The following is an 11709-nucleotide window of genomic DNA, read 5'->3' on the forward strand; positions in this document are numbered from 1 at the left end:
CGGAATCATTGGGCGCAAGGCGGGAATAAACCCTGGAGGGGGCGCCAGTCCTTCACAGGGCAACACAGACACACACACACACGGACACTTTTGAGTCGCCAATCCACCTGCAACGTGTGTTTTTTGGACTGTGGGAGGAAACCGGAGCACCCGGAGGAAACCCACGTAGACACGGGGAGAACACACCAACTCCTCACAGACAGTCACCCGGAGCGGGAATCGAACCCACAACCTCCAGGTCCCTGGAGCTGTGTGACACTACCTGCTGCGCCACCGTGCCGCCATTATATATTCAAAATGAGGTTATTTCATTTGCTGAATTTTCTGAGTTTACTTTTCATTATAAAGAGGTATTTTGATTTGTTCATTTATATCCCTTGGTCATTGGTAGATTACATACAAGTCTGGCCAACATTGGAGAAAAAAAATCATTAAGAATATAAAGGCAAAAGTCAGTTGTGTTAGCACTCACTGACATGCATTATGTTTGAAATCTGAATTGAGCCAGTGTAGATTATCAGTTTAGAAACAAGTAAAACCAAGCTGTAGATAGCAACCATCTGCACTTAAAGTTTTAATGCTCCATTTGGGACTGGGCTTTTGGTGAACGTTATTACTCACAATCCAGTATAATGAGGTTTCTCACAAAATGGGAAACTTTTTTTTCCTGCAACTCTCAACTAAGATTTCATCTGAAATTAAAGATTATAGGCCGTGGCTGTTTTGATGCCGTATATTATATAATATGTTGCAGAATACAGAAATAAAACCCTAGCATTTTTAATCGCTGACGGGTTTATATTTTCTCCAATTTGACGCATCGCTGGAAAAGAACAGCTGACTGCAGTCATGTGAGAAACATTTAACTGAAGTCATATGACTCAGGAGCCACGCCCTCGGTGAATCCTGATTGGCCAATTTTGCGGCGCAGAGTTGTTCATTGGCGGGAGAGTGTTTTTAACAAACTGAACTTTAGAGGAGCCCCGTGGACTGTTTGTGATTGTGACCTGCTGACCACGGCTTGTTTACTGCCCTGTTTTCGCCATGGGCTTTGTGGGTATAGCTGTGTTCTTTGGCTGCATTTCAGGTATGAGTTATTGTTTATATCTATCAGTATTTTAGTACGGTCTACTCTTAGCGTTGTGTACTCCATTGCTTAATGTCTGTAGCAGATTTTACGACTTATACCCAGTATATCGTTACGTTGTATATGTAATTACCTTTACTCTAAACATAAATAACCCCTGCTATGTGTTGTGTAAACGAGTGAACGTACTGAATGTGGAGGGTGTTAACGAAGAGCGCATGTTTTCTATCAGTCCTGGAGGCCACTCCGCTCCTCGGCGGAACACTTCCCAATTTCGGCGACATGTATCATGTGAAAGGTAAAGTGCCTTCGTACCATGGGTTCTTCCCCTTTATAAAGTGTCTATATTTGATTGATGGGTCTTGAGAATTATGCTCTCCTCTTTAGGTGTGATCTCGTTGCCCTATGCTGAGATTAAGGAGCCGTTTGAAGCCTGGTTTGACCTGAAGGGGAGGAGAAGTCGCATTGACTATTATCACGGTAAATAAAATGGTCTTTGCTGGGGTCACTGTTACTGAGAGTCAAACCTCCTCACTGAATGCATTTTAGATTGTAGTCGCACTTAATTTACAACATGACTGCTTAAGACCGTTTGTTATAAAGTGCTCATTTCCAGTGAAACAGTTATTCGCAGTGGTGGTGGTACCAGACACAACAGAAACCTGTAAATGTATGATGTAATTTTTGGTATAGCTATATTTGCATTGTAACTATTGTGACTAATTGATTCCTATAACCCCATTGATTAAAATAAGCTGAATCTATAGCTCCGTAATTAATCTGTGTAGAAATCATGAAAATCTGTGGAATCCCCTTTGACTCAAACTTCCTCAGGCCAGTGTCTCTGTCTCATTATGCTGAGCTGCTGTATTAAATTAAAGAACCAATCCTTAGCATTAGATCTAGGCTATATATACAGTCATGGCCAAAAGTTTTGGCACACCTGAAGTTTGTGGGTCATTGTCCTGCTGGAAGATCCATGACCTAAGGCTCAAACCCAGCTTTCTGACTAGGCTTGCAAAGGGGTGGAAAATGTCCAGTAAATTACTGGTAACTATCAATGGGAACTTTAGCTCAGGGACTTTGGAAATATTTCAAAATGTAGACTTTCCATGGAATTTTTGGGAATTAATAGGAAATATTGGATAGTTTAAAGGAACTATATCAAATCTTCAATGTACCTTTTTTATCAACAGCAGACATGAAGGCATTAATACCAAGAATGACTGTTACCTGTGATGTCATAGTTGATGAATGTGGCATTTGTCTGTTGAATAAAATGACAAAGTGGAAAAACATTAAAACTAATGGTCTTCAAAATGTTAAATAAATAACAAGTATTAATTCTTGGTCGTTTGGCATGGTGGTGCAGTAGGTAGTGGCACAGTCACACAGCTCCAGGGACCTGGAGGTTGTGGGTTTAAGTCCTGCTCCAGGTGACTGTGAGGAGTTTGTGTTCTCCCTGTGTATGTTTGGGTTTCCTCCCAAGGTCTAAAAACACGCGTTGGTAGGTGGATTGGCGACTCGGTGTAAGTGTGTGTGTGGCCCCCTCCAGGGTGTGTTCCCGCCTTGCGTCCAATGACTCTGGCTAGGCTTCGGATCCACGGCAACCCTGAACTGGAAAAGCAGTTACAGACAATGAATGTATAATTATTGGTTACAGTAACCCATTGAAGCGGAAAATATAGGTAGTTGGTGTATGTTTGCCTTGGTAAGCTAACCTTCTAGCCTTGGTAAACTAGTCTCCTAAATGAATTTGTCCATTGAGCTTTTCTGATTTACCAGATAGCATGCAACTGTGAGATTACACCTTGATTTAATAATTGCTTAAATGTTTCAATGCAAATACGATCAATAAAAAAAAAATATGAACCTTGTCAAAACTTCTGACTTTAGTTAGTCCTTTGGTCCAGATGTTTGCTTTCAGTAGTGGTGAGTGTCAGGTATCTAGAAATTATCTGGACATGTGTGTGTAATTGCCAGTTAATTCCAATGGTAAATTTCCCAACTTTGAAAATTCCTGGAATTTTGCAACCCTGTTTCTGACATTGGGTCCTACATTGTGACCCAAAACCCTTTGGTAATCTTCAGATTTCATGATGGCTTGTATGCAGCCATGGGTTAACGTCTTATGTTGTGCACAGTGGACAAAGGAACATCAAGATCTCTGGAGATGGACCTTGCACCTAGACATAGTTGATATTTTTCTATGATAGTCCTCAGACAGTTCTTCTCCCCTATTTCTGTTGTCCATGCATAGTGTGGAACACAGTGCAAAGATTGAGTCAACTTTTCTTTTTTTTTATCTGGTTTCAGGGTGTGGGTTTTTTTTTTTTTTTTTTTTTTTAAATAAATATAGTCCATACCTCTTACTTGACAACGGTGAGTTTAAACAAGCATCACATGCTTGTTATTTATCCACAATTTTGTCCAGCCTGTTTTTGGAGTCTTTATGTGAAATTATATATTTTGGCTTTTTTCCCCCTTGTTTCAATACACGCAAGGGAAATAAACATGTGTAATTGCAATCATTTTCAGGGAGAAATACTATATCTCCTAGAACTTAAAGCTCACGCAGCTCCAGGATTTGGGTTTGTCCTCACTGTGTTCGTGTGGATTTCTTTCGGGTGCTCCGGTTTCCTCCCACAGTCCAAAAACACATGTTTGTAGGTGGATTGACAGCTCAAAGTGTCTGCAGGTGAGTGTGTCATCCTGTGAAGGACTGGCGCCTCCTGCTGTGTGTTCCTGCCTTGCACCCAGTGATTCTGGGTAGGTTCCAGACCCACTGCAGCCCTGAACTGGATAAGTGGTTACAGACGAATGAATGAACTAAAGAATGGGTGGCACAGTGGCATAACGGGTAGGCTCTGGACCCACCATGATCCTTAACTTGATGATGAACCTGACGATGAGTGAATGAATGAACGAAAGAGTGGTTAGAGCGCCTATGTACTTAATAGATGGCCACATTCCAAGTTTTCTTTCCTTTGTGCATTTCTCCACCAGTAATTAATAAGCCATTTTATTCTTAACTTGAATATTAAAATGTCTGTCAACAGTATTTGTGGAATTGCATACTCTTGGGTGCTCAAAGCCACTGCAGAAATCATGGCAGTGATTAGATGGTTAGAGCAATGATCTGTTTGTTTTCTGCAGGCCAGGTCTGTACTTATCAGCTTGGTAAAGCAATGCCTCAAGGTGTCAGCTACAAGATCACACCAGTTACAACAGAGACAGAATTCAATGTCATGAAGTGCTTCCAAGTTAATGGCACAAAAGAAGAACCTGTTCAGCCTCAGGGAGCGTTGCCCAATGTACAGGGCTTTCAGGTATTAAATTTGGATTTTTGTTGTAGAGGCTATGTTCTAGGAAGCTTCATCTATGTCTGTATGTAAAACCAGAATTTTTGTTGAGCTGTGCCTTCTATTTAAGTAGTGGTGAAACATTAATATTTAAGTACTTGTATTAAAATAACAATAATTACTATTAATACTACTAGTAGTATTAAAGTAAAAATGTAAAAATATTAATTGTTAAGAGGGGTTTTTAGTTGGGTGTTTAATTGAACAGAAGATGTAAATGAGTAGTCTGGCACTACATTTAGTTTCAAAGTGGATGTTTTGCTTAATTTATAGTAAATAAAGACATAACTCAGTATGTAACATGTATCAGTGGCTATTGGTGAGGAAATTAACCCACTAATTGTTTAAAATGTATTACAAACTACAGGTTAATCACAGAAATCCTGTCTGTGTAAATAGCATTTGCTGCTGTCTGTGTCCGTATACAGTTTGAACAGATGGAATACTATGCGGGTGTTTTGTGTGAAGTGTGGAAGAACGTAACTACTATCGGCCACAAAAAGAACACATATCGTCTGTGGGTAACTCGTTCAGAAGGAGATGCTTCAGTGGCTGTGCCTCACCATTATGAGATGATGGGCTACAACACTCTGCTGGGCTCCCACTATGACAAATACCTCATCGACTACAGTGACTTCAGCCAGCAAACTGACCCAAAAGACTTCAGCCTACCAGAAGGTGAATAAATACAAAAGCACAAAAACGTTTTTTCTATATCTCAAGGGCACACAGGTTCTCTGGCATGAACATTGTCTGTTTGGTTGTTCTTAAATCCAAACTTGCTTTTTTTGGAAAGGTATGGACTGTGGCCCGTTTCCTGGTCCAGGTGTGGAGCACAGGCTTTTAGCTAATCCCATTCAGGATCTGATTCATACCTCTCCTGTTGGACATGTTCATCGGCTGTTTGGACACTTCAAGGAGAAATATGAGCGCCACTATGAAACTGAAGAGGAGCATGAAAAACGCGAACACAACTTTGTACATAATATTCGGTGAGGAACAATGGTGCATGGAGGCATTTTACTTTTGTATCTCACACCACCCTTGTTCTAACACCAAATCAGGAAGTCATTAAGTGGTGGTTCCCTTTCTTCATCTTTTTCAGGTATGTTCACTCCATGAATAGGGCTGGCTTGTCATATGTTCTCTCTGTGAATCATCTGGCTGATCGATCTCAGGCTGAGTTAGCTGTGATGAGAGGAAAAAGAGGGAAAAAAACCTTTAATAATGCTCAGCCTTTCCCCCCTGAGCTCCGCTCTGTTGCCACTCCGGATTCCCTGGACTGGAGGCTCTATGGTGTGCTATTTTGTAAACATGTCTGTACATTCATGGATGTGTACTGCAAGCTTGTTGGTTTTGTATGGTTTGATTTTTCATTTGCCATGATTATACGCTATACTGTAGTGTGAAAATAATTCAACTAATTTAAAATCCTGAGTTTGTGTGTGTAGGTGCGGTGACCCCTGTAAAGGACCAGGCTGTGTGTGGGTCCTGCTGGAGTTTTGCCACCACTGGAGCACTTGAAGGGGCATTGTTTCTCAAGGTAAATATGGCACATATGCACATACACTTCAATCTTGATCAGTTTCTGTATAATGCAACAAAATTCAGTACACTGTTATAAAAAGTATTACATTTAAATAGAAAATATAAACACCACTTTTCCAGAAAAGTCTGAACATTTTGTAAAATACAACTTAATAATTAGAATCTGTATTTTTATTTAAATTCTCTTGAACCTTTTATTTAACTGATGTGTACAAGGTTTCCAGTGTATTCACTGACCATGAGTGTATTTAACATTAACAAATATTCAATTTGATGTCTGGGAAACACAGACAAAAAATATGAAGTTTTTGTGGAACATTTGTTTCATGTTTCTAAAGCATTGCCCTCTGAGCAGTTTAAATGACCAAAGGCTCAGTCTTTGCTAGCAAATATAGGTTCTTGCTCATAACTTCATCCCATGACATCTTTTAAACACTACAAATAATGAATAATGTGTTATTGTTTATAAAATCTGGAGCAACACCACTCCTTGTAAAGTAGGGCTGGAGACCAATGTTGAATGAGTGTGACCTTCTAGCTCTCAAATGGCACTGCATAAGAAACTATCACACTACAGTGATTAAATATAGTTACATAGGCTTGGGAGTATTGAAAACGGTTGCAAAATAAATGCCACCTGAATGTCTTATGCAAGGAGAATTTCTATGCAGAACCTCTAAGCCAGAGGTCGGCAACCTTTACCACTCAAAGAACCATTTGGACCCATTTCACACAGTAAAGAAAACACTGGGAGCCACAAAACCCCTTTGAAAACTTAAATGGAATAACACTGTGCATAACAGGTTTTTTTTATTTATTTTTTCCTTTGTGCTATGTATAAACAAACTATACTGTGTTTCATTTATGAAATCAATGAACGACTGCAGAGAAAGTGAAATGACATTTCTGCATGCAATGAAATATTTAATTCCGAAAAAAAAAAACGGGTTGACGGTTAAGTAAAATACTCAATGTTTATTTGAGTCCTTGTAGTAATGGGAAGAAAAAAAACGCAGAACTTAAATGATCCACTGGCAGCAAACAAAAATGCTGTCCTCTCTCTGCATGCCATCATTATTTTACTGGCGCCGTGCAGTCAGCTGTCAAAGTTCAAGAAACCGCACACTGGCGGGTGCCGCACATTGGAAGTTGTGACGTGTATTAAGAGCGACAAAAATATTTTAGATGTTACAAGATGGCCATAATCTCCATAGAATTACATTTTGAAAGTAAATGAACCAAAATAAAATACATTTTAATTAAATACTCATTAATTATTTTCAAAAGCTGAGCCGCATCAGAGGGATCAAAGAGCCACATGCGGCTGACCCCTGCTCTAAGCTGTTTGAAAAGATGGTAGAAATGTGTGCTGTAGCCAGAGGAATTAGTTTCAGCTTGTTTTAATTAAAGTCAGTATTTTCTGTAGAATTGACATAAGGGACCATCAAGACTGTTATCAATGGTAGGTGCAATAAGCAGTATCTCATGATCTGGAGGGTGCATCAGTGACTGGGGCATGGATTATTTGCATATGTGATAATTTTGGCATCCCACTTGGAGGACCATGTTTATTTTAGCATGACATGGTAGATCTCATTCCGTAAGTGCTGCAGCGACATGGTTTCATAGACACATAGTGAGTGTGTGACTCTCCTGTGGCACATCATGAAGAGGAGAATCTGGCAACCATGGACTTTTAAGCAGTCTTGTATCAAGCCAAAAATTCCACTTGCTTAAATTTAACAATTAGTATCCTCAGTTCCCAAATGATAAAAAAAAATGTACTTGAAAGGAAAGTTGATGTAACAGCGATAAACATGCCTCTGTCCCAAATCTTTTGCTGTGTTGCTGGCAACAAATTCTAAAAAGTGTTTTACAAAATTCAGTGAAATTTTCATTGTACCTTTTTTCTGTAAAATAAAGCTTCAAGAGAATGAACAAATCAAATTTCATTGCATTTTTACAAAATGTCGTGAGTTTTCTGGAAATGTTTGTTTACTTAAACCATCAGGTTAGACAGACTTATACTGAAATCAGATTTGTGTACAAACTCAAGATTTGTGTGCAACAAAAGTAAATAAACCCTGATGCGATTACTCCATTGATTTGCTTAAGCTCTCTTGCATCCCTTGACTAAAATAAAACACAAACTGACAGGTTATTGGGCAAATATTTATCTGCTTGTCTTGGACTGTGTCTCTTTATCAGACAGGGGAGCAGGTGGTTTTGTCTCAGCAGATGCTAGTTGACTGTACATGGGGTTTTGGTAATAATGGCTGTGATGGAGGAGAGGAGTGGAGGGCATATGAATGGATCATGAAACATGGTGGCATCTCGACTGCAGAGAGCTATGGAGGATACACGGGCATGGTGAGTACTAGATACACATTAAAATGTACAGAACTGCAGTTGGATCATTTAGCTTGGTATAAATATTTGGGCATTGATGCTCCGACCTCCATTCCAAAGCACAATTTAAAAAAAAAACAAAAAAAAAAAAAAAAAAAGGTTTAAAGCAAATATTTTGGAAACGACAACTTTTAGACTAAATGAGTTATTAAAAGTTACAAAACCTTTAATTCTGCACAGCATGAATACTTTAAAATACTGGAAAATGAGAAATACACTCAGCTCCACTGACATACATTTTGTAGTTCTTCTGTAACAGTCAATCTTTTGCTCTGAATATTTCTTTGCCCCTTCCTGTTATTTAGGTGTTTTTTGTCAATATTCTCATAGATGCAGTGGCACTGTTTTTAGTGTGTAATGCATTGGTACAAGTGCATAAAATACAGCAATACTGCTGAAGAACTATGGTGTTCTTTTATTGTCAGTGGAATGGAGTGTAGAAACGAGGTTGTTATGAAAATGTTATGATTGATCTGTTTATCTGAGGTGGGGTGGATAAGGATGTTTGTTTGTGTTTCAGAATGGATTCTGTCACTACAATTCATCGTTTCTTACTGCTCAAGTGAAGAGTTACACTAATGTCACCAGTGGAGATGTGGATGCTCTGAAGGCTGCTCTATTTAAAAATGGCCCTGTGGCAGTCAGCATTGATGCTTCTCAGCGCTCCTTCACCTTCTACAGTTATGGAGTGTATTATGAACCCAAATGCAGTGAGTCCTCAGTTTCTCAATTTCGTTTTATGGTGCTTTTCCACCACATGGGTCCAGCTCTACACACCTCATCATGCTTTAAGCTTGTCGCTTTTCCACTGGCAGGGCTCCCCACGAAATGGAGCCAGTAACATTGCAAAACCCCCTCTGTACCAGGAATCGCTAGCTTTGAAAACCATAACAGCGGTGGGAAATTTTAGGTGCTGTTTATTTATTGTGTATTCGCGTAAGAGGCGCATAAACCTCTTCTAAACATCTCAAGGTAAAGTTACAAGCTATCATTTGTAAGTCAAAAATAAATGTAAAAGCTACTGTTGCTTAAGAGATTTTACAAACAGCAGGTTTGTGCTGGATTTGAGTGAGGTCTGCATTTTGTGGTTAGGGTTAGACATGTCTCTTTGGCCAATCAGCGCTGTGCAGGGTTTACACATCACCATTTAGTACCTACTTGGCACAGTTGGAATGCGGAGTGAGCTAGGACTGAACTTGCCTGGTTCCAGGGACAATATTTGGCCTGGGGAAAAGCCAATGAGCTGTGCTGAGTTGTGTAGGTTCCATGCAGTGCAAAGGCACCATTATTTTGTTTTTTATAATGTTTAGATCCATGCTATAATGGTCACAAAATGTGTTTAATGGCATATCAACGGCATATCAGCCGCGGAGTAACAGTGGGGAAGGAAGATGCTCTCGGTCTGCAGTACAGCGGAGATAGCAACCACATTGGGCTGACATGTACAGCAAAGGAGCAGTGGGGATAAAAGCCACACTCGGTCAGCAGAGTAGCAGCGGTATAAAGCACCAATTTGCAGACAGTATATAACGTATACAGTTCATACAATTGTTAACATTAGGGCTGTGCCATTATCATATTGTTCATAATAGTATTGTCATGACTTTAAAAAGTCAATATCGTGATATCCTAACATGTTTACCTAACGACATCATGCAGTTAGCTATAATATGGCATACTTTATAAGGGGTGTTTAGGCACAGTGAAGTATGGTGGAAAGTCGCTCTGAATTGGTGAAATTACATTTGTAGTAAAATAAAACTTTTAAATAAATAAAACCATTTTAATACTTTTAATAGTCATTCATTATCTCTAATGGCCTATCCAGTTCAGGGTTGCGTTGGGTCCGGAGCCTACACGGAATCGATGGGCGCAAAGCAAGAACACACCCTGGAGGGGGCCCCAGTCCTTCACAGGGCGACACAAACATTCACTTACACAATTACACCTATTAGTCACCAATCCACCTACCAACATGTGTTTTTGGACCGTGGGAGGAAACTGGAGCACCCAGACCAAGCAGACAAGAGGAGAACACCAAAATCCTTAGTCACCTAGAGTGGGGCTTGAACCCACAACCTCCAGGACCATGGAGCTGTGCGACTGTGACACCACCATGCCTCCCCCTATAATACATATATGTAAAATATATTACATATATTTTTCATTGATTTATAATAGACAAGGATATCACTATTGTGAAAAAACCCTGAAATATCATGATATCATCCACCCCTTGTTAACATATGTATTAACATAAATGAGCACACAAAACCACACCACAGACATACAAAAGATGTCCATAGGTTCATACATGAACGGCTGTCCTGTTTTCTTGTATAAAATGACAAGACAGCACAGTCATTACTTGACTGGGCCATGTCCACACTGTTCTCAGAGAGCCCAGAGGAGCATATTTTGATCATTTTTGATAAATTTTGATGATTGATCATATTTCTGTTTAAACTTTGCTGAATGTTTCACATAAATCCCTTGGAAACACATTTTGAAATTGTTCTTTTTTGTATAATTCTAGGATGTTAAGTGCTTATTTTTTGGGGGGTCATATTTGCTGATAAACTGATGATGTATTTACAAAAATTTACCACAAATGAATAATTGAGTGGAGGGGGGTGGGGATAAGTTAATTAATTAATCATATATTTTCATTAATCTGCGTATGATGGATGTGTTTTTAATAGAGAATGGGACTGATGACTTGGATCATGCTGTGCTGGCGGTGGGATACGGAGTACAGGATAACCAGTCATACTGGCTAGTGAAGAACTCCTGGTCCACATACTGGGGAAACAGTGGCTATGTGCTTATGTCTATGAAAGACAACAACTGTGGGGTTGCCACTGATGCAACATACGTTACATTGGCCTAATGTAATTCATTGTACAGGTATGGCAAGGCTTGTGTTTCCAAAGGAGCTCCACATTATTGGAAACTTATCATTGTAATTGCCTCTGATATTTGCAGTTTGATCATTTTTCATTGTTTGGTATTAGAGCAGGTTGCCATGTCAGGATGAATCAGGAAAGTGTTGAGCACAATCTGATTTGTAAACAATCATTTCATTCTTGTTGCTGTTGTATCAGAACATGGCCCTTTTTATATATATGTTAGCATATCATATGTAATGTGCTGTCTGCTGCAGCACCAGTGAAGATAATGTGATGCTGCTGTAGATTGTTCTGTATTTTAGTGTGTTGTTTTTTTTTTCCCCAAATAAATGAATTTTATAAACTAAATTTTCATTCTTAGTTGTATATTAAATTAGTACTGTGCCAAAGTCAG

The 11709-nt window shown here is 39.3% G+C and overlaps 1 protein-coding gene across 1 annotated transcript; it reads left to right on the forward strand.

Moving 5' to 3' along the window:
• Window positions 1–949: 949 nt before the first annotated feature.
• LOC136699778 (digestive cysteine proteinase 1-like) lies at window positions 950–11657 on the forward strand. The gene is made up of 11 exons (XM_066674756.1): window positions 950–1087; window positions 1320–1385; window positions 1475–1567; window positions 4244–4416; window positions 4878–5127; window positions 5246–5441; window positions 5555–5745; window positions 5901–5992; window positions 8206–8367; window positions 8927–9116; window positions 11109–11657. Exons 1-11 carry the CDS (start codon window positions 1045–1047, stop codon window positions 11294–11296), a joined length of 1644 nt encoding a protein of 547 aa, XP_066530853.1. The 5' UTR covers window positions 950–1044; the 3' UTR covers window positions 11297–11657.
• The last annotated feature ends 52 nt before the right edge of the window (window positions 11658–11709 follow it).

This window comes from Hoplias malabaricus, chromosome 6, assembly GCF_029633855.1.
Source record: "Hoplias malabaricus isolate fHopMal1 chromosome 6, fHopMal1.hap1, whole genome shotgun sequence".
Taxonomy (NCBI): domain Eukaryota; kingdom Metazoa; phylum Chordata; class Actinopteri; order Characiformes; family Erythrinidae; genus Hoplias; species Hoplias malabaricus.

Excerpts from the sequence above, each read along its gene's own strand:
- LOC136699778 (XM_066674756.1), top strand. The coding sequence starts at position 1,045 with ATGGGCTTTGTGGGTATAGCTGTGTTCTTTGGCTGCATTTCAG. Across the intron at positions 1,088-1,319 it reads GTTCTTTGGCTGCATTTCAG|TCCTGGAGGCCACTCCGCTC; the intron begins GTATGAGTTATT and ends GTTTTCTATCAG. Across the intron at positions 5,128-5,245 it reads AGACTTCAGCCTACCAGAAG|GTATGGACTGTGGCCCGTTT; the intron begins GTGAATAAATAC and ends TTTTTTGGAAAG.